General features: G+C 35.5%; 2 protein-coding genes across 2 annotated transcripts; both read right to left on the reverse strand.

The window, feature by feature from the left end:
* Positions 1-5,126: 5,126 nt before the first annotated feature.
* On the reverse strand, positions 5,127-13,017 carry LOC135155701 (leucine-rich repeat-containing protein 15-like). Its single transcript, XM_064105716.1, has 2 exons — positions 12,583-13,017; positions 5,127-6,750 (listed from the first exon to the last, which is right to left on the reverse strand). Exons 1-2 carry the CDS (start codon positions 12,868-12,870, stop codon positions 5,593-5,595), a joined length of 1,446 nt encoding a protein of 481 aa, XP_063961786.1. The 5' UTR covers positions 12,871-13,017; the 3' UTR covers positions 5,127-5,592.
* A 6,107-nt stretch (positions 13,018-19,124) lies between these two features.
* LOC129266799 (leucine-rich repeat-containing protein 70-like) lies at positions 19,125-20,306 on the reverse strand. The gene is made up of 2 exons (XM_064104597.1): positions 20,070-20,306; positions 19,125-19,505 (listed from the first exon to the last, which is right to left on the reverse strand). Exons 1-2 carry the CDS (start codon positions 20,304-20,306, stop codon positions 19,125-19,127), a joined length of 618 nt encoding a protein of 205 aa, XP_063960667.1.
* Between the last annotated feature and the right edge of the window lie 617 nt (positions 20,307-20,923).

Here is a 20,923-nt window from a genome sequence, read left to right on the forward strand (position 1 = left end):
ACCAAAAAGTAATAAATTATTGTTTCAAAGGTAGGGCTTCTAAATAAGGACTGCGTTGGGCCATAAATCATAAAGACATTAACTTCCGTAACGCATTAACTTCCGTAACATTTTTTTCTTGAATATGCTACAAATTTGTGCTTTACTGAATCACTCCGGATCAATTAAACCATGTAAGGTACCCTCCACCTAGGTACCCATGAAAATCTTAGCTTTTCATCCATGTCAAATTATTATTACACAACTTATTTTCAACATCACTTTGAACAGAGGGAAAATTACCAACGAAAAAAATCTCCCGATAATTATATACGATATTTAATGCTTTTAGAGTTTTGAATAATTCATACTACAAATGTTAAGGATAAGCATCTTATTTAGAACTTAAAATTTCTAATTTCCTTTGCTATATAAGTTCTTTCAGTTATTGTTACGGAAGTTAATACACTTCTCTGCTGTACTTTGCTGAGCTTGATAGTACGATTCTGGTTCCAGAACAGGCGTCAAGTCGGCAAAAACGATGGAGAGAAAGGGGAAGGAGGAGAAACAAGAAAGCTTTCATGGCCAAAGAAAGAGAAATAAAACGCCGCTCACATAACACTGGTCTGCATGCTTTCCAAGAAAGAACTAAAAGTCAAGAGAAGGGAGAAGGGCCGATTTTGAAGAGAATAAAGAATTGGCATTAAAAGCGTAAAAAGGAGTAGATCGAAACTAAACCCATCTCAAACAAATGAAGAAGATAAATGAATTGTGACAAAGCCTAGTATAGTCGCCACTACAACCTGATAATTTAAACATGGAGTAGTGTGTGTGTACAGCGCTTTGTAACCTAAAGGAATAGGTGCTATATCAAAATAATATCCAATGGATTGGAAAGGAAAATTAAATGACTGTGACGTAACGGAATTAAATGCGAGCTGAAACTCGCAATATACTGACCTGAAAACATTAAAAATACCCCTTTTCGGACTATTTGCGCAATGACTCATGAGGAGGATTAACGATCTCACCAATCTATAATGCGAGCGCGAAGCGCGAGCTAAAACGTTTCTATACTCTAACCTGAAAACTTGAGATTCTAAGCATTTTTTTGTGGTAAAAATGATCAGGATGTTTCTGAATAAACTGTTATTGCGAGTGCAAAGTGCGAGCTGATTTTATTTTGGTATTCTGACTGAAAGCTTAACATTCTAAACACTCTTTGTACCAATTATAAGGATGGGTATCTTAATTGATGTGACTGATTTTTTTATATTTTGATCTGAAAAAATAATTTATAAACGTTTTAATTTGAGAACAAGATATATGTCCAATAAACGAATTATTGCAAATGTGAAACGCACGCTTTTGGAGGTTTATACCCCAAAACGGAACATTCTATTAACTTTTTGTGATCATAAAAAAGGATGGATGTCTTGCCAAGGAAATGATCCGAGCGCGAAGCGCGAGCTGAAAATATGTGTCATTCCAATATGAAAACCAGACATTTTAAGCACGCTTTAAATAAAGACGATATAATTAATTTAAATAAAAAAATAAATTCATGCAATTAAATACAAAAGAACAAGTTGGTATTATGTAAACCATCAATAAGCTCTTTTAATATTCATGAAGATATGCATGGAACTGTTTCACTAAAATAAGGCAAATCTTTAAAATAACATAATTTCGTTATTCCTTGTCCGATTTTGATCATATTTGTATTATTTCGTTTGTCTGATAATTATCTGTTCAGATCAATTTTTTAGCCTGGATGACCCCTTTAATGCGCATGAAAAGCGCTGAATGACATGAAAACATGGAAAGGGGTATTTCAAACGCTCACGGTTGTTGGAATTAGGAATGAAATACGTATTTCGCTGATCAGACATTTTGGCTATTCATCATTTTTTTTAATCACGAACAGGATGCGTAATTGCGTATCTCGATCTAAAAAATAATGGAAAAAATCGTGATTAGATCATATAGAATCTAGTAATAATTTGTGTATATCAACTTATACAAGGCTGAATTCTAAGCCTCTTGTTTCATTCGCCTTCCCTTTTTAATTATTCATTTCCCCATGTCCTTTTTTTCTCTCCTTTTTTCTCTATCTTTTTGGCTATTGGCAAGCGGCGGGGTTCCTCGTAACCCAGAGAACCAGTGGCGTAACTACGGGGGGGGGGGGGGCATGGGGGGGGGGGCACGTGGCCCCCAATCGGCTGGCCAAAAAAAAAAACGGGGAAGAGGAGAAAAAGAGGGAGAAAGAAAATGAAACGTAGTGGGAATGAAGAAATTATTGTTCATTATAATGTTATATTATAATTATGTTATGTTATAATATATAAGAAACATTATTTCATAAGTTTATTTTGCTCAGGCCTAGATGTCTTCATTGTTCCCGGTACTCGCATTGTCCGTTTAACGTTTTTAAGTCAATATACACCAAATATATTTCCTCGCACTTCGACTTATTATTGTTTTATGTAGTGACATATGGTTCTTTTTCATGACTACTTAAAGTGATTGCCCCATTTTTAGGTGTTAATATAAAACATTTCCTGTCCGTGCTTACGTTCGCACTAGTAGATTGGTGAGATATGTCTGCTCTTCATGAATTCCTAAAAATCCGTCCTTAAAATGTCCCTTTTTCTGATCTGAATATCAAAAATTTTCAGCTCGCGCTTCGCGCTCGCATCATTTGGTTAGTGAAATACGTATCGTATGGTCTTAGTGAATTCTTACAAACAGGCCTTAAAATGCCTCTCTTCAGGTCTGAATATCCTAAATTTTCAGCTCGCGCTTCGCGCTCGCAATATTTGATGAGTGAGATGCGTAGTATCATGATTACAATGACTACAAAAAGTGCTTCATGTGTTTAGATGTAGCAAAATCAGCAAGCGCTTTGCACTCGCATTAGATGACTATGGTGAGATATGTATACTCTTAATGGATTCCTAAAATATAGTCCTTAACATGTCCTTGTTTAGGGTCAATATTTACAAAAATTTCAGCTCGCGCTTCGCGCTCGCATTGTTTGTTTAGCGAGACAGGTATGTATCATGATTAAAAAAAATTACTTATAATGTCCTTTTTTGGTCTGCATATCAAAAATTTTCAGCTCGCGCTTCGCGCTCGCATTATTTGAGCAGTGACATACATATCCGTTTAATGGCACTGCCTTTAAAATGTCCCTATTAGGTCAGTTTACCTGGCAACTGAGCGCGCTTCGCGCGCTCACTAAGTGACTCAAATATTTTGCTGGTGCCCCCCCCCCCAATGCCGTGACTCACGGTACGCCACTACAGAGAACTCATCCTGGTTATCGGCCTGCGATTGTTATATTTTGTTGAGGGCCAGAAACTTTTAAGATGAACTACAAGTCTGTGGCCCGGTTATTCGGTTTTCTTATTCCAACTATCATGATTATGAACAACAACGACAACAAAAATTACAGTTGTGCGACTTGTCCGTTTCCTGTTCTATCAACATTTTTTTTGGGGGGTAGCAAAATTAAGCTATGCATTCCACAGTTAACTTTATTTATTAAAAACTGTTATACGAATACCTAAATATGGATTTTTCTTAGCTAACAAAATAAATATTGCAATTTGTAACTTGATTTAACTTCCGTAACGAAGATTGACAAGGGTATATGCCACTCGAGGATTTGATGGTAAAGTATCTTTGGATTCCCAGAATTGGTCATGCATTACTAAGGATCTTGCTTAGGATTACTATGGGCCAGAAAGTTTTAAGATGAACTACAATTCTGTGGACCGGTTATTCGGTTTTCCCATTCCAACTATGAACAACGACAGCAAAAATTACAGTTGTCCGACTTGTTCGTTTCCTGTTTTGTTTTTAACCCTTTTTTGGGGGGGGGGGGCAAAATTAAGCAATGCGTTTTACATTTATCTTTAATTATTAAAAAAATTATACGAATACCTAAATATTGATGTTCCTAAGCTAACAAAATATGTATTGCAATTTTTTAAACTTGATTTAACTTCCCTAACGAATATTGACAAGGGTAAATGCCACTCGAGGATTTGATGGTAAAGTATCTTGGGATTCCCAAAATTGTTCATGCATTGGTTAGGATCTCGGGTTTTGATGAACAGTTATCTTAAGGTTGCCTCATTCAAATTATGAACATGAAACTGAACGAAAGATGTGCAATGATTTTTATGGTATTTTTGTCATATGTTATTTGGTAACATGCTGCTTCTGAAAAACAATATTGAATATTTTTTCTGTCTTGCAAACATTTTGCCTTAAGTAAATACATTTTTTGATACCACACTTTAACTGAATTGTGTGCATTTCTATTTCGTTCATTTTAAAAGTGATACAATAATTTGAGTAACATAAGTGGACAATTTTAACGATTAACCTCCGTAACGTTGATATACAGTACTTGAGTTAATCCGATCAGTAATTCAAACTGACGCAACAGCAACTTGCCTTTTTTCTGTTGCCACTTTCTCATAGATGGTACTTTCACAATGTGCATCTTTTAACCCATTCTGTAGACCTTATTTTTACGATTCCCCGCCCCCCATCAATTGGTGAATTTTTCTGAGAATGACCCGACAAATGGTCCTGGACCCCGGAGCGGACGACATAATTATTTGCAATTTTTCGTTGTATACTGGTTCCAAAACTTAAATAGGACTAAACATGCTGTTCCTGTTCACCAATTTTCGACAAAGACCCCCTACATGTTCTTTGTCATTTAACAGGCATTTTCAATATATTTGATGTGTTCTTGAATCCCCGTAGATCGCGGAGCTAAAATTCCCTCACATAATGATATATGCAGATTATTATTGTTCATCAAAATCGAATCGCCATCGATTGGGATTTCTTAGAAAAAAACACAACAATAATCAACTTATTCAAATATAATTTTGAACATTTCTATGAGAAGCCCGCAGGAAGGAATATCAAATTTAAAACAAAAAACTAAAATGACTCTTTTAGTATCTGATGAATTATACTCATTCTTCTGCTCTTCAAAGATTGTTGCCGATATCTGTTTTAATTTAGTCTGTTATTTGCCCTATACCCGATACTCAATTCAGCATTCCTATACTCTTGATAACCTACAATGGAACTTCAATAATGAATCGTTAAACAATAATCAAGTTTTGCAGTTTTTTTTTATAAAAGTGTACAAATATTTACATTGAATGAGTTATGAAAATTATTGCTCATAAAGTATAAAGTATGACATTTTAGGCAATTGTAATACATGTATACAATACACAGGAGAAATGAAAGCTCATGCAGAGATAACATGGATACAAAATAAGCCGGCAAAATCTTGTCAGTAAATAGACTATATATATAGTTCCAAGAAGGAAAACAGATTGCAAAGTTTTCTTTAGCAAAATATTAATATTGATCTGCTATTATAACACTGCTAAAATAAATACACAACGTTAGTCTGCCCACTGTATATAGATTCCGGGCTGGTGGTGATTTAACACCGGCGTTTTTTGCAGTGTACTGTATTATACAAGTAATCATTATTTACAGGAAAGGAATGGTTAAAAATAAGTACAAAAATTAAGAAATAATAATGAAATGAGGCAGTAGCTTCAAGGATCAGCAGATAGATTCTGAAGGTATAAAGTTGAGTTTTTTGCTACACCTTTCAACATTTCTTTCTTTGTTCAGAATTTCTTTCTCTGGTGTTAACATTTTGCCTACATGAGACGTATTGTCGAATTGTTCGCGAGGCTTTAAAGGTGTGTTTACATTTGGCTCATCACTGCCTTTGTCATCCGAATGTCTTTTTCGAATCTTTATCACAATGAATACTACAAACAAGGTAATCAGAATGGTAAATGCTACCGCAACTCCAACGATCACAATCAATAATTTATCATCTGTTTTTCCACTTTCAGCTCTCTCTGTGACAGAATCTTGGTACATTGGTACATTCTTGTCAATTCCAACATTATCATTATTATGGAATTCATTATTAGAAGGGAAGGGGCGGGAAGTTGCTGTAGAAGTTTCTTCGCTGCTTGCTGGTATCTCTATACACAGAGACACTTCAAGGTCAATTACAGTGTGATTTGCTAAATCGCTCGGGTATGAACACACTGGATTATCAATCTTGACGTCCTTCTCGTTGCTTATGGATAGTTGTTGATACCATTGACGCAATGGCTCCATACTACAGTCGCAATGCCAAGGATTGCCTTTCAGAAACAGAATTTCGGCGTTACTTGTCAAGATCTCCAAGGTCAAATTGTCAATTTGATGAAGATTGTTCCATCTTAAATCCAAACGAATATTCGGAAGATGAAGAACATTGCCAATAGAAATCAATCGATTACCAGAGAGATCAATGGTCATTAGGTAATCCATATGTGCAAAAACATTAATGTAAAGGGTTGTGAGAGAATTGTTGGACAGGTCTAAGTAGACCAAGGAAGATAGGTCTTTGAAGACATCCTCAGGAAGATCAACCAGTTTGTTCATGCCGAGGAAAAGACGCTCGAGGTATTTTAAATGTTGGAAGACACCGGAAGTGAGTTGAGAAAGACGGTTCTGGTACAGATCAATAACTTCCAGCTTTGGTACGAGTTGGAAGGTTCCGTTCTCGATGACTCTAAGTGAGTTCCTACTCAAGTAGATGTTTCGGAGTCGGTTTTCTGTTCCGTTTAGTGCGTACCGATCGAACACCTGAAGATTGTTGTAGAGCAGTTTGATAGACTTAAGTTGAGGTGCCCCGATGAATGTATTTGCTTCGATCTGTAAAGATAGAATGATATACTATTTGTTCAAAACACATGTATAAAATACAACTGACATGAGAGACTTTGTAACAACTTACATAATTGCCTGTTGTAGTTAATTTTGTAACAAAATTACCGGGTTCGAACCAATAACAAAATTGAGTAGGTTTGAAAAAACACTTGGCGCCCACTAGCGTACCTACGGGGGGGGGAGGGGTGGGGGGCAGAGGGGCAGTCTACCCCCCCCCCTGACGAGCCACCACCCATGCATGTATCCCTGCCCCCCTGACGAGCTTGAAAGACCTTTTTGCCCCCCCCCCCCGACGAAAATCCTGGAAAATCCTAGGTACGCCACTGTTGGCGCCTGAAACAAAATAATCAGATGGAGTAAGGAGAAAATGTTAAAGAATAAAGAGAAGAGAAGATGGGTGAGAAGAGAGAGAGGGAGAGGGAGGGGGGAGATGATGGAGAGAGAGGGGGAGGGAGAGATATCATAATGTGAGCGGCCACCGCTCACAATGTTTGCCATTAATCAGTTAATTGGGGGAAATGGTTTCATTTACACAATTTAATACAAAATACAAAGTGGAATATAAGTTTTCAAGGAAAAAAAAACTAAAATAGGTACACTCTTAAAATAGTTGGGCAAAATATGCCAACTTTTAACCAACCCTCGGCAACATACTGTCCATACAACTATTGGTTAAAATCTGCCTATATTGGGAAATAAAAACTAACAATTGGGTAATAAATTTGCTCAATTTGATATAATTGCCCAAAATATATAATATATTTTTTAATAACATACATTACCCAACACAGTGGACAGTATGTTGCCCAACATTTTAAGTATGCTTATGAGATGTCAAAGTGGAATGAATTCATAAGATAATGCTAGTTACACTCTAAATTTCACGTCTTTAAGTTCTTTTATGTATCCTCTGATCTCCTGTAAATAGTGACTATCAGAACTCTGGATTTAGACCCAGGGGCGGAAATCCCAGGGGGGGACGTGTCCCCCCTACTCAAAATAGTAGGGTGGACACAATATCAAATGTCCCCCTACTATTCGTGGTCTTTTACGGTGGTAAGATATACATCATTCAAAATCGAAATAAAACATGTATGTCAGGACGAGATGGCCTTACTTTTGGGATGATTTTTTGTTTGCTTGTCAAACTTTTTGTTGTGCAGAGGTCAGCAGGTCAAAATAGGGAACTTAGTCTCGAATGTTCGTGTTACCAGCACTGGTGTACCACAGGGCTGCGTACTATCCCCAGTGCTTTTTTCAGTTTATACAAATGACTGTGTATGCGCAGGTGACAACTGTGTAATGATAAAATACGCGGACGACACAGTCATAACGGGGTATATCCGATCGAACGATAATGCCGACTCTTACTTTTCAACTATTCAACGGTTCGTTGATTGGTGCGATAACCACCATTTACAACTAAATGTAGCCAAAACGAAAGAAATGGTGATACATTTTCATAAGAACACCCATATAGATCACGTGCCCCTTTGTATCAAGGGCACTGCTGTCGAGCAGGTTAGTGAGTATAAATACCTTGGCACTACCTTATCATCTAAGTTAGACTGGTCAAGTAATGTTAGTGTTATACAGAAGAAATGTAACCAAAGGCTCTTTTTCCTCGGACAACTAAGGAAAATACGTGTTGATAGCACTCTCCTTGTCTTGTTTTACAAGTCAATTGTTCAGTCAATCTTAATATTTAATTTCATTTGTTTCTTTGGTAATTTGACATCTGCTAGCAAGAAAAGACTAGAAAGAATAAGGAAAACTGCTCAACGTATCATCGGGAAAGAATTGCCAAGCATTGAAGATACATATGTTGATCGAGTCCTCCTGAAGACCCTACACACCCCTTTTTTATTTATTACAACTACAATCGATCGGGAATTCGTTTGTGCGTCCCTCGCACTAAGCGAAGTCGATCTAGATTCTCATTTGTACCAGACTCAATTCACATATTTAACTGTAGGGCAAGACGTGGTCAAACTGCCTTGTAGACTGATGTATCTTAGATGGCAGGGGTTGGGGATCAGTCCCCTGGGAACAGCATGTTACTTATTTAATTCATGTTTATATAACCATTAAAATATTTATTTAGTCATAACGCCATTTTGCTGTTATATACTGTCAATTATCATTTATTGGTATACATTGTATTTGTAAACTTGTTGGTAACCAGCGAGCACCAAATTTCCATTTGATTGGACAATAAATAAATTCAATTCAATTTAATTCAAATTTATTTTCGTCGAAATTACTTTAAATCTTAAATTTGGGGTGATAACTTCTTTTTTTGCTCGTCAAATTTTCCAGCCTCTTGTCCCCCTACCTTTTGGGATAAATTTCCGCCCCTGTTTAGACCCAAATCAATTTGAATTTAGATTTGAATATGAAATCTTTATGATTTCGATCTCACTAAAATTATCCGTAGTCAACTTGTATTTATTTTGAATCTCAGAATTTCATATCAGAAAGGTTTGATTTGGGATCCAGACCATAACACAAATGTTGGCGATTAATCGCTAAATGGTGATGGCCAATCCAGATCGATATCACATTTGTGTTTGTTCAAAATACTCGCTAGAAACCAATCAGAGGTGTCCTTTCATATTTTGTATTCATCATAAACCTTTGTGTTACTGGGCCCTGATAAAGTAAGGGGAATACCCATTGTTAACGGTCGTTAATAATAACAATGATGGCAGTTTCATTCTCATTGGTTGCATGTCATTTGAAACCCCGGCGTTCATTGTGAGTTGTCTTATGATTAGTCAAATAACGAATGTATTGGAGATAATTTGTTCGACCCAAAAAAGAGTCTGGGTCAAACATGGTCAATTCTGGTAAATATTTTTACCAACACTTTGGTCAATTTGTAGGAAAATTTTGTCGGTTATTCACCAGCACATGAGTTATTTTGTCTAATTCTTTTAAGAATGTGCATTCATGATTGTATAACACTCGCACTTCAGGAGAACAACCTACAAGTTTTGCCTATTTATTGTTTACTTGCAAATTTTGTGGTAGAAAACTTGTATAGAGAATAAAGTTACTCTTTTCAGGGTTGTTGTCATTCTGTGGGCACAAATCATAAAAAAAGGACATACATAATGTTGCATTTTGGATATGGAACCATGATTTGAACAGTCTTAAGGATTTGAACTAAATGCAGTTGCCATTTAAGTGTTCCTGATTGGATTATAGCTACAAAATGTAATATTGTTTTTCTGCGGATTACAGTCCTATCAGATGTCATTTCACTTACCTTGCCTCCCTTTATGGCCATGCGTTTTGAGTTGGGCCCATTTTCGTTACAACTCAAATTTTCCTCCAAACTCGCACCGTTTCATTCAATTGCATTTGTTCTTATGTTTTACATCCTATACCCATAAAAATATATATATTCTAAAATAAAATTATCTGAGGAATTCAAAATTGCAATCAGAACAGGCACAGGGTAATGTCTTTAAAAGTTAGAGGTCAAAATATGTGGAAAACTGTGAAAAAATATACTTCCCAATATATCTTATGAGAAAAACTTTACACTCCATAGGAAAATAACATGCATATTTCAACTCTTGAGAGTGAGACTTTTCCAATGATATATCACTTGTTAGGGATAACTCTAACCAAAATAATTTTGCGCAATCATCTTTTAAGACAAAATTTCACATCACAATTTTTTTGGTACATATGTAAAAATGTCTGATTTACCCCCAAATTATGTAGTCTTGCCTTTAGTTGCATGAATATACTTGCAAACACTAACAATTATATTATGATATATTTACTGTGGTTATTATGAATAAAATATAATTTGACTCAAATCGTGAGATATATCATCTCTTGGCTCAAAGACCGGTGGACGAAAGGTTGACAACTGAGAGTCAGGTTTAACATACACGCAAATGTAGGAAAAATGTGAATGTACAATGAAAAATTCTCAGAAGTGCTTTAGCTTAAACTTGGTGTGAGCAAAAACAACTAACATATTATAAATAAATTAATTTATCTTACACCTGGCAAAATTACTTCGATTGTGTTATTTTATAGTGTTATGTTTTAAATATACCCTCTTGCTCGACATTCTGCACGACATGGCCTCTTGGTACTGGGTCAATTGAATGTCAATGCCAATACAAAACACATTCTATGGGTACAATTAAATTGCCTCTGTTTTAGTGTAATATCAGTGTCGTTCTCAAGTAGTTTTTTGATAAATGGGAAAATATTCTCTGAACACCTTTGTGCCAGCCAAATAAGTGTCGTCAAATTGTAATGTGTCACCTACTGATTCATAAACGCAATGTAATGTAACATTAAGAAAAAAGAATAAATGACATTAGATGAGGGCTTTATTGCTACAAACAAGTTTTCAGCAATCACAATTGCATAAAAGGTGCACTGGCTATTTGTTGTTACCAGAATAATCTGAAGATTCGGACACATGAAAGTCATCATTGTCAGTCTACCCTCTCAAAATTGAAACCATGATGTCATAATTAACAATATATTGATTTCTCTCTTAAGTCTTTAATTTTAATTTGTGCTTTTGAAATTTTTGCAGCTTCTAAATTTTGTTGAAGGTGTAACCCACATCTATATTTTATCTCTCCTCATTTTCTTTACATCAGACAGTACTATTTTCATTCGTGGTAATTTCATGATTTACATCAATTAATTATAGTAATTAGCTTAAAGGAGAATGAAACCCTTGAAACCAGCTGAATCCATATCAAAGAGAAAAATCAAAGAAACATATTGTTGAAAGTTTGAGGAAGATGGAATGAATAATAAGAAAGTTATGAGCATTTGAATATTGAGATCACTAATGCCATGTAGATCCTCCCATTGGCAATGCGACCAAGATCTGTGATGTCACACACGTACAACTCCCTCATTACTACTTATTTCACTTAATAAGGTGAGGTGTTCTCTTTATGAGGGGACAAGTACAGAGGTTTCACAACATTATATCATTGATGAATTGTTTGTCATATGATTAGAATGAGCAAAAAGAGATGTTTTGGGGTATATTTTCAGTGTCCAAAAGGGGAGAGTTGTTCATCTGTGACATCATAGATCTTAGTCGCATTGCCAATGGGAGGATCTCCATAGCATTAGTGATCTCAACATTCAAATGCTCATAACTCTTCTATTGCTAGTCCTATTTTACTCAAACTTTTGTTGATCTTATTCTTTGATTTTTCTGCTTTCACAAAAGCTAACTTGCTCCAAGAGTTTCATTCTCCTTTAATTAGGTATCTTTTGAACTTCAGTTCAAATTTGACTCACTTATCATTAAAAAATAAGCCAGGGAGCCCCAAAACTATTACATATTTAGGTACTGTGATGTTACATATATTAAGTTTCATAATGAAATAAAGATTCATGCTCCCCTCGTCTACCACCATGCAAAACTGGCCAATTGATTTAAATAATTGCTAAATACTGGTTAATGAAGTAATGTCAGATCTTTAAAGTAATTGGTATGAAGATTCCCTTTAATGTGATACCAAATATACCCATGTAGCACATGTTTTTAAAGTTTTATACCATTCTGTGCTTGTCGCGCAAATGTAACGAACACAACGCATGGTGTTAAACAGTTAATGGGGATGAACGCTCACAATCATACAACACAATCATATTTCAAAGTCCATATTTTAAAATGTTTGTTTCCAATCTTATATGATGTAGGCATATACTTCGCCAATGAATTATACAAGTCGAGGCACTATATACTGCACGTATCTACAAAACATTATACCCTTCACATTCATTTTCTCTTATACCAAGGTTAATACTTACATGTGAGATGTTGTTGTTTGATAATAAGAGGTATTTTAGGAAAGGAAAACCTCTAAAAATCTCAGGTCGTATTCTTGCGATGTTATTGTAACGGAGCGAAAGATACGAAGCAGCATTGCATTCGACTGGTATCGTATCCAATGATCTGTATTCACAGTTCGCCTGCTGAAAAGCCTCCACGTAAGAGCATTTACGATGACATGGCGAAGAACGTTGAGTTTCGGTGCTACGGCACATGAATAGTATGATCAAGATTAGTAAAAACTTATTAAAAGATTGAACTTCCATTCTAGATATTTCTTGTCCTGAAAATAACGATACGTATAAATTCAGCTTTCAAGAGCGTACAAACGCTTGGTTTGATGAAGCACGCTGTGTGTCAAGCAATTGAATTAATTCAAATCTCCCACTCTTATTAGTATACATATTCATTACAAGTACGATTCTGTATGTCTTGTGATTGGCTGTAACTATGCGTCATTCATCTTGTGATCAGGGAAGTGGGAGGTTACTTTCCTGATGCTCATTCACTTCGTAGACGGGCAAATTTCATTAATCGTTATCATATTCAATTACATTTAAATCGTAACCGAAATGTGCAAAGGTGAAGCAGCGCTCTGATGAAGCTTTAACGGTTTTTTCCCCAAAGATTCCACACCTTACAAAATAAACCCGAAAGCTCTCATTCTTTATTCTCTCAAGAGCATATTGATTGAAATAATGTATATATAGTTCAATCATGGTGAAAGAAAATTGTTTAGTTCTCAGATAATTCGTTACTTGATCTATGCCACATTCTTCCAACACCTTTAGAAAAAAATATATATGTACGATTAATACAATAAAACTATACCCCAGTTTGTCAGTATAGGCCTACTCTCTGTTATGGTGATATTTTGTTGGTAATTGTTGATAATTCTAGTTCTATTCCGTCATTTTGAAGAGAATAATTTTGCGACCATAATCCCGATTCAGAATTATGTGAACCAATAAAGATGAAATTTAGTATTATATCTCTTGGACCACAGCATGGCGGACATTAAAAATTATGAAGTGGGGATAAATAGGTTCGATATTGTAAATTTCTTTCTGTCGTTGCTGTTGATGATTACCTTCACCACTTTTCAGAAAATTGTAAAGAAACGGATAAACCTTGTGCCCCGTCAGAAAGCCTGGGTCATCTGCTTAGAACGAAGCCAAACTGGGTGCTGAAGATAAATGAAAAAAAAAAAACAAGAGCATATTTCAAAATCCTCGCATGGCTGGGAGTTCAATGTTCACAAACGGATCATTATTTTTTGGCGCAAAGCCAGAGACGGTAACCATGGTGACTCCATAAATGAGTAAGTTCATTCATTCAGTAAAGGGTTTACAGTTCATATTTTCACACAATGGTTCGAAAAGCATCAAATCATGACTGAAACAGGCTAATACCAGCTTCTACCGGCTCAAATAAAGCATTTAATAATTATCAACCAATAAGAAAGGCTTGGTTACTTCGGGCAAAGGGTCATGCATGATCCAACTATTAATTGCAAGATGAAACCTCTCTGGTCTTACACTTTTTCTTTGACTCGGGCTCTAACTTCTCTCTTTGTTAAATGTAATGTTAGCTTTATTTTTACAATGTTGCTCAACTTAGTTATTAAAAGAGATTTTTATTTATATCAATTACATTATTATCAATGATGAAAACAACAGTATGATAATAATAATAAAGGAAGGGAAATATAAGTGAGCATGTGCATGATGGGAAAATGCCTAATGTATACATATTTTAAAACATGAATAATTGTTTGCCAGAGTTTTTCTTCATTTTTCGGAGTTTTTTGGTAAAGTTTTATGCAATGTGCCCCTGGTATATTCATACGCAGTAAGGCTGATTTACTTAAATCAGAAGTTTTCTCGTCATGGATTAGAAAGTTAAAGCTCCATGTTATCGTCATCATCATTATCGTCATCATCATCACCACCATCATCGTCATCATTATCGTCACCATCATCAATCCCTTTATCATAAATATCAAAATTATTAGCATTCCTTTTGGCGGATTGAATAACATACCTCTTTGAAAAGTTGCATATAAAAAATTAAAAATTCCACTAGGATTAAAATCATAGTATTGTATTTTTCATTTATCAATTTTAATTGAAATTTCCTTGATTATCTCACTAAAAATAAGTAATAATAATTAAAGAAATCGTTTAGACAGAAATATTGTATATTTAAGTTTTTATTTAAATAACACAACAAAATCACAATTTTTAAAGGATTTACAAGATTAAAACATAAAATCAAGGATCATACAAGTAAAAAAGAGAGCAGTTTAAAAATAAACAAGATAAATCTTTCAAAGATGAGACTCCGAGAACTACTTACGGATCTACCTACTCAGAACAAATATCAAGAACTCAGATCTCTAAAAATGTTTGTTTCCTTATTGTGTTACTACTATTCCCTTAGGGGTGAATAGCTTAATAGAACAGAAAAAAAACTTTCCCCATCCACCGTGCCATATACCAGGCATATATTTAGTAAACATGAGTAGGCTATATAAACGGGTCAGCAAGGTGAACTAGTATTGAATATCTAAAAGCAAGCTAAAATTCAACTTTAACACATTCACTGATGACTCGATTCGAACAGAGTGAAGTATAAATGTAAGGTTTCGTGACATTTGCTCCGGCGACAATAGCTCCAATGGAAAATCTGCTCGTTAAGCCAAACATAAAAGCTTAACTCCAAAAACTAAATGAACCCTAATCCTTATAGTTCCATTGCTCTGAACCAAAAACTCTATTACTATCCTAAATGTACAATGCCCTCTAAAATATTAAGACCGGAGAAAATAGGCCTACAAAAATCCAACTGACCACTCATTGTTAGAATGTAACACCACTGGTCACTAAGGATGGATGGATGCATGCAGGTCTGTTTATACAATAACTATACTTGGTTTGAGAGGTGGATGCGGGGACCAATGAGGATGCGTGTGTGGACGTGTGGGTGTGTATGTGTGTGTCTGTACGTGGTATGGAAGGATGTGTAAGAGTTTGTGTGTGGGTGTATGTGTGTGTGCAGTTGGGTGAGGATTTGTGTGTGTGTGGAGTATATGGTGTGCTTGGTGAACAGGGATGTATTGTTTCAATATAGCTCGACTTGGCACCGGTATTAAAGTGTTAATTATAGAAAACCTAATATTTTCACTGTTAAAATCACGGCAATACACATTGATTCCACTTTTTAAAAAAATACATCAAAATGTCCATTATCATGACATGTAAAACATTTTATTTTCATTCTGTAGTTATATGACTATAAATAAATAATGCAATGAAAAACAGTCCAAAACGTCAATGAAAACAAAGTTTAGCACAAATAATAACTGATAAAATCTCTTAATACTTTTGTTCGGACACGTTAGAGCAATAGTTTGTATTTTTTAAAGTAAAAAGGTGAAATTTCACTACAAATTTGGAAAATTCTTTATATCATGAAAATTTAGTAAACATTCTTCTTTATACCTGATACTGCACTGTAAATTTATTCAACATAATGTCGACAGTTATGACAGTATAACTTCAGCCAACAGGTTTTCAGCCTATCAAATGTTTTGAAGTCCATGTACGCCTTATCTTAAACATTTCAAATATATGACATAACAATACAATACAATCCTATATAGTACAAAATATTCACCAGCAATGAAATTACCGTTTCTTTCATATCTCTACATAATTATTTACACTAATGACATTTCCATGGGGGTATAGATTTGTGGATTAAATACTTTCATATTGCTTATTATATTTCTGTATATATTTATGCCTAATCTACTCCCAACCGTGCATACAAAAAAATATTTTCAAACAATATTATTGTGATATTTACAATTATACATTTATACAGAGAAAGGAAGGCGTGTATTCTCTGAAAGGCTTAAAAGGTATAAATACATTGCACATCATAATTGAAGGTGAAGAGAACATTGAAGAGTAATGATAGGAAAAGGCACTTGGAAGAAAGTAGAGAAGGCTGAATCACCCGTAGACTGATTGCAACAAAATAAGATATTTGCAGGATATAAGTTACAATATATGTATATGAATATATTTACACCAGTGTTATACTGGAAAATTTTTAAGTAAAATAATAGTAGATGAAAGTTCAGCCACTGGGAAGTGTAATGATAACAAAATATCAATTGTGTTGTGGCGAGTTTATTTTTAAAACACTTTGTATTCATATTTAAATATCCATTATGTATTGAGAATCACCAAATTGCAATCTGTTTAAGAGTCTAAATCGTTGAAAGAGTCGTTCAAATCTCTATAACACTTATTTATTTCGAGTTGTGTCCCATTTAAACGTTTGTTGTCGATACGACAGTTTGGCTGACCGCGCGCATCGAAATCGCGGTCAGTCAAAACGTCGTATCGCTCTGCTACAGTGCACGTTTCCAATAGGATTTGCGCATTTTATTAAAAATTTGTATGGCATCCCCGTGAAAATCCCTTCATATCTCAGAAACTGAAATAAATTGCTGCCTAGAAATTCAGTTATGACTAGAATAGGACTTATACATTCATTTTCTCAAACATCTCAATTTTTTTTTTAAAGCCAAAATTGACTAAGACGACGGTTCTGATGAACGCCGATGATAGATATGTAATATATATATATATGTGTGTGTGTGTGTGTGTATATATATATATATATATATATATATATATATATGTATATATATATAATATAAGACGATTTGACGTTGCTTGGAAGACCACAATTTAATCAAGCTTTCGGCCTTAGGCCTTCTTCATGGGTTCTATAAACAAAAGCGAACGAAACATAATCAATACTACAAAGGGAGGAACAGATGGACATATGGACATATAATACTGATATAATAACATATGTAACATAATCAATGGTACAGAGGGAGGAACAGATGAACATATGGACATATAATGCAGGTGTAATAGCATATGTAACAATGACGTCGTACGTATACAATATATGCAAATACATACATATACAGAATACATGCACATAAACATCTACATATATATAGACATACATATGTAAATATACACATACATACACATATGATGTACAAACATGACGAATCTAATGTGGGGTAATTTTACCTGGGTCTTTGGGGTCTTTCGGGCTGACTCGGAGGTGTGTAGTGTCGTGCGTTCGGTTTCTGGTGATGTGATATATAATTGTTACATATGCTATTACACCTGCATTATATGTCCATATGTTCATCTGTTCCTCCCTCTGTACCATTGATTATGTTACATATGTTATTATATCAGTATTATATGTCCATATGTCCATCTGTTCCTCCCTTTGTAGTATTGATTATGTTTCGTTCGCTTTTGTTTATAGAACCCATGAAGAAGGCCTAAGGCCGAAAGCTTGATTAAATTGTGGTCTTCCAAGCAACGTCAAATCGTCTTGTAATTTTTTCGCCTAAGTATTTGGTACAAGACACAGTAGTCATGTTAAAGAGTGGATGCCTGTTTACATTTATATATATAATATATATATATATATATATATATGTGTGTGTGTGTGTGTGAGGATGCCCTTGGGTTCGTGTGTATGTGTATATAAGAATAGAAAACTCAATTTTGTCCCCAACCTTTGAGGAGAGATTTCAGCTCTCCACTGAAAAAAATCGTTCCCAGGGCCCTGATTACACCGCTATTAAAAACTCAATTTTCTTCGTGTGTTTTCCCCGCTCTCTTGTTTAGTACTGTCTTTTTGTGGTTTATTTGGACACTCATTGTCAGAGTTACTGCTATTTCTTAATGGTGTCATTTCAGTTGGTTCAGTTTTGTCCTCGGATGATTCGAGTACACTTAACCCGTTGCCTATGAATACAAGGCTATTAGGATCTTGTAGACTGAATTGGACCTCGTCACGCTTTGAGTTATCAGAGTCGGGTGTGCTTCGGTGGGGACTCTGGGGAGGACCGCCCGAATTGTTTTTTCCAAATACTACATAACAAATTACTATGATGATACATACTAGTATAACCAGTGCTACTGCAACCCCAGCAATAATTTTAGACAATAAGTTAGTATTTGTTTTCCCAGTTTCATAGCTCGTTGTAACGTATTGGTGCGTTCCAATGTCATTCGTACCAAGTTCAGCATTATAGACGCTTACTTTCGATGTTTCTGTACTGCTTACTGCTATCTCCACGCACAAAGACACGTTGATGAAATTTATCGTGTACTTTGCCAATTCGCTTGGATATGAACATACTGGATTATCAACACTGACTTCTTTCTCGTTGCTTATGGATAGTTGTTGATACCATTGACGCAATGGCTCCATGCTGCAGTCGCAATTCAAAGGATTGCCTTTCAGAAACAGAATTTTGGTGTTGTCTGTCAACACCTCCAAATTCAAATTGTCAAGTTGATGTAGGTCGTTCCATCTCAAATCTAAACGAATGTTCTGAAGATGAAGAACATTGCCAATAGAAACCAATCTGTTTCCAGAGAGATTTATGGTCATTAGGTAATCAATATGTGCAAAGAGATCGATGGAAAGAGTTGTAAGACAGGTCTAGGTAGACCAAGGATGAAATGTTTTTGAAGATATCCTCAGGAAGATTAACCAGTTTGTTCATGCCAAGGAAAAGACGTTCGAGGTTCTTTAAATGTTGGAAGACACCGGAAGCCAGTTGAGATAAGCGATTTCGGTGTAGATCAATGACACTGAGTTTTGGTACGTGTTGAAAGGTCCCGTTCTCGACGACTGTCATTGAGTTCCTACTTAAGTAGATATCTCGAAGTCGGTTTTGCGTTCCGTTCAGCGCGTAGCGATCGAACACCTGAAGATTGTTGTAGTTAAGCTTGATTGACATAAGTTGAGGTGCCCCGATGAATGTATTTGCTTCAATCTGTAAAGATAGAATGAGACATACATACATGTATGATTTTTGTATAAAATGGCATTAGAGACTTTGTAACAACTTACACAATTGCCTGTTGCAGTAATCTTGTGACGAAATTGCCGGGTTTGACCCAATTACAAAACATTATTGAGTAAGTTTGAACAAAATAGTCGAGGTAACACTTGGCGTCTCATAAAATAAACAGACGGAGTAAGGAAAAAGTGTTAAAGAATAGAGAGAAGGCGAATATTTGGCCCGGATATTTGGACACTTTTTCAGACCAAAAGGTATGGAGCAGAACATCAATCTTGGGAAGGTACTAGGCAGAAGGAGAAGAGGAATTACGACAGAGGAATAAATGGCTCGTTGCTTGAAGGAATTACTAAAGAAACTGGAAAATCCTTGAGAGAACTAAGCATGCTCTCACATGATAGAACAGCATGGGGAAAGTTTGTCCGTGGGGTCACCAGGAGTCGAGATCGACTCGATGGCACTTTCAACATGAGGCACTGCACGTATCTACAAAACATTATACCTTTCACATTCATTCTCTCTTTGAGGTGTACTTACACGTGATATGTTGTTGTTTGACAGCAAGATGTATTTTAGAAAAAGAAAACCTCTAAAAATCACAGGTCGTATTCTAGAGATGTGGTTGTAACGAAGCGATAGATATGAAGCAGCATTGCATTCAATTGGTATCGTATCCAATGATCTGTATTCACAGTTCGCCTGCTGAAAAGCCTCGACGTATGAACATTTACGATGACATGGCGAAGAACGTTGAGTTTCGGTGCTATGGCACATGAATAGTATGATCAAGATTAGTAAAAACTTATTCAAAGATTGAACCTCCATATTGGATATTTATTGTCCTGAAAATGACTATTTTTACAAAATTATTACGAACGTGGAAGCTTTGGAGGAGCTAACGATCCAGCAAACGAATGTTTACTTTGGCCCAACTCGTTGTGTGTCATCAGAAGAGTGATTTAAATGTCCCGCATGAGATTGCTTTGTATACATATTCATAACAAATGTTATCTGTGATTGGCCAACGCTATTTGTTCTTTGTCATGTGATCAAATACGTTTATGATTAATCGATATCAGATTCAATTTCTTTTAAATCATAATATAATTTTATTAGTTTATCATGAGAACCAGCGACCACCCTTGTTTGATAAAGCAAAATGTGATCTTGTCGCAGGCGCGTAGCCGGGGGCGGTCGCCCCCCAAAAAAAAGTCCCCAAGACGAAAAAAAAGGGAAAAAGAGAAGAGGAAAGGAGAAGCGAAGGGAGGAATTGGAAGAAAGGTAGCTTCGTGGGTTTTCTTTTTCTTTTTTCTTTTTTATCAAACGAATTCGTACCTTAACGAAACTACTTCACTCTCTTTCTGAATATATATATATATATTGCTTCCGCG

The sequence above is a fragment of the Lytechinus pictus genome, chromosome 1 (genome assembly GCF_037042905.1).
Source record: "Lytechinus pictus isolate F3 Inbred chromosome 1, Lp3.0, whole genome shotgun sequence".
NCBI lineage: Eukaryota > Metazoa > Echinodermata > Echinoidea > Temnopleuroida > Toxopneustidae > Lytechinus > Lytechinus pictus.

What these genes read in the sequence shown, in the direction of transcription:
- LOC135155701 (XM_064105716.1), bottom strand. Translation starts at nt 12,870, where the DNA reads ATGGAAGTTCAATCTTTTAATAAGTTTTTACTAATCTTGATCATACTA. An exon ending in CAAACAACAACATCTCACAT is followed by an intron (nt 6,751 to 12,582) that starts GTAAGTATTAAC and finishes CTATCTTTACAG; the next exon opens with ATCGAAGCAAATACATTCAT.
- LOC129266799 (XM_064104597.1), bottom strand. Translation starts at nt 20,306, where the DNA reads ATGTGCCATAGCACCGAAACTCAACGTTCTTCGCCATGTCATCGTAAA. An exon ending in CAAACAACAACATATCACGT is followed by an intron (nt 19,506 to 20,069) that starts GTAAGTACACCT and finishes CTATCTTTACAG; the next exon opens with ATTGAAGCAAATACATTCAT.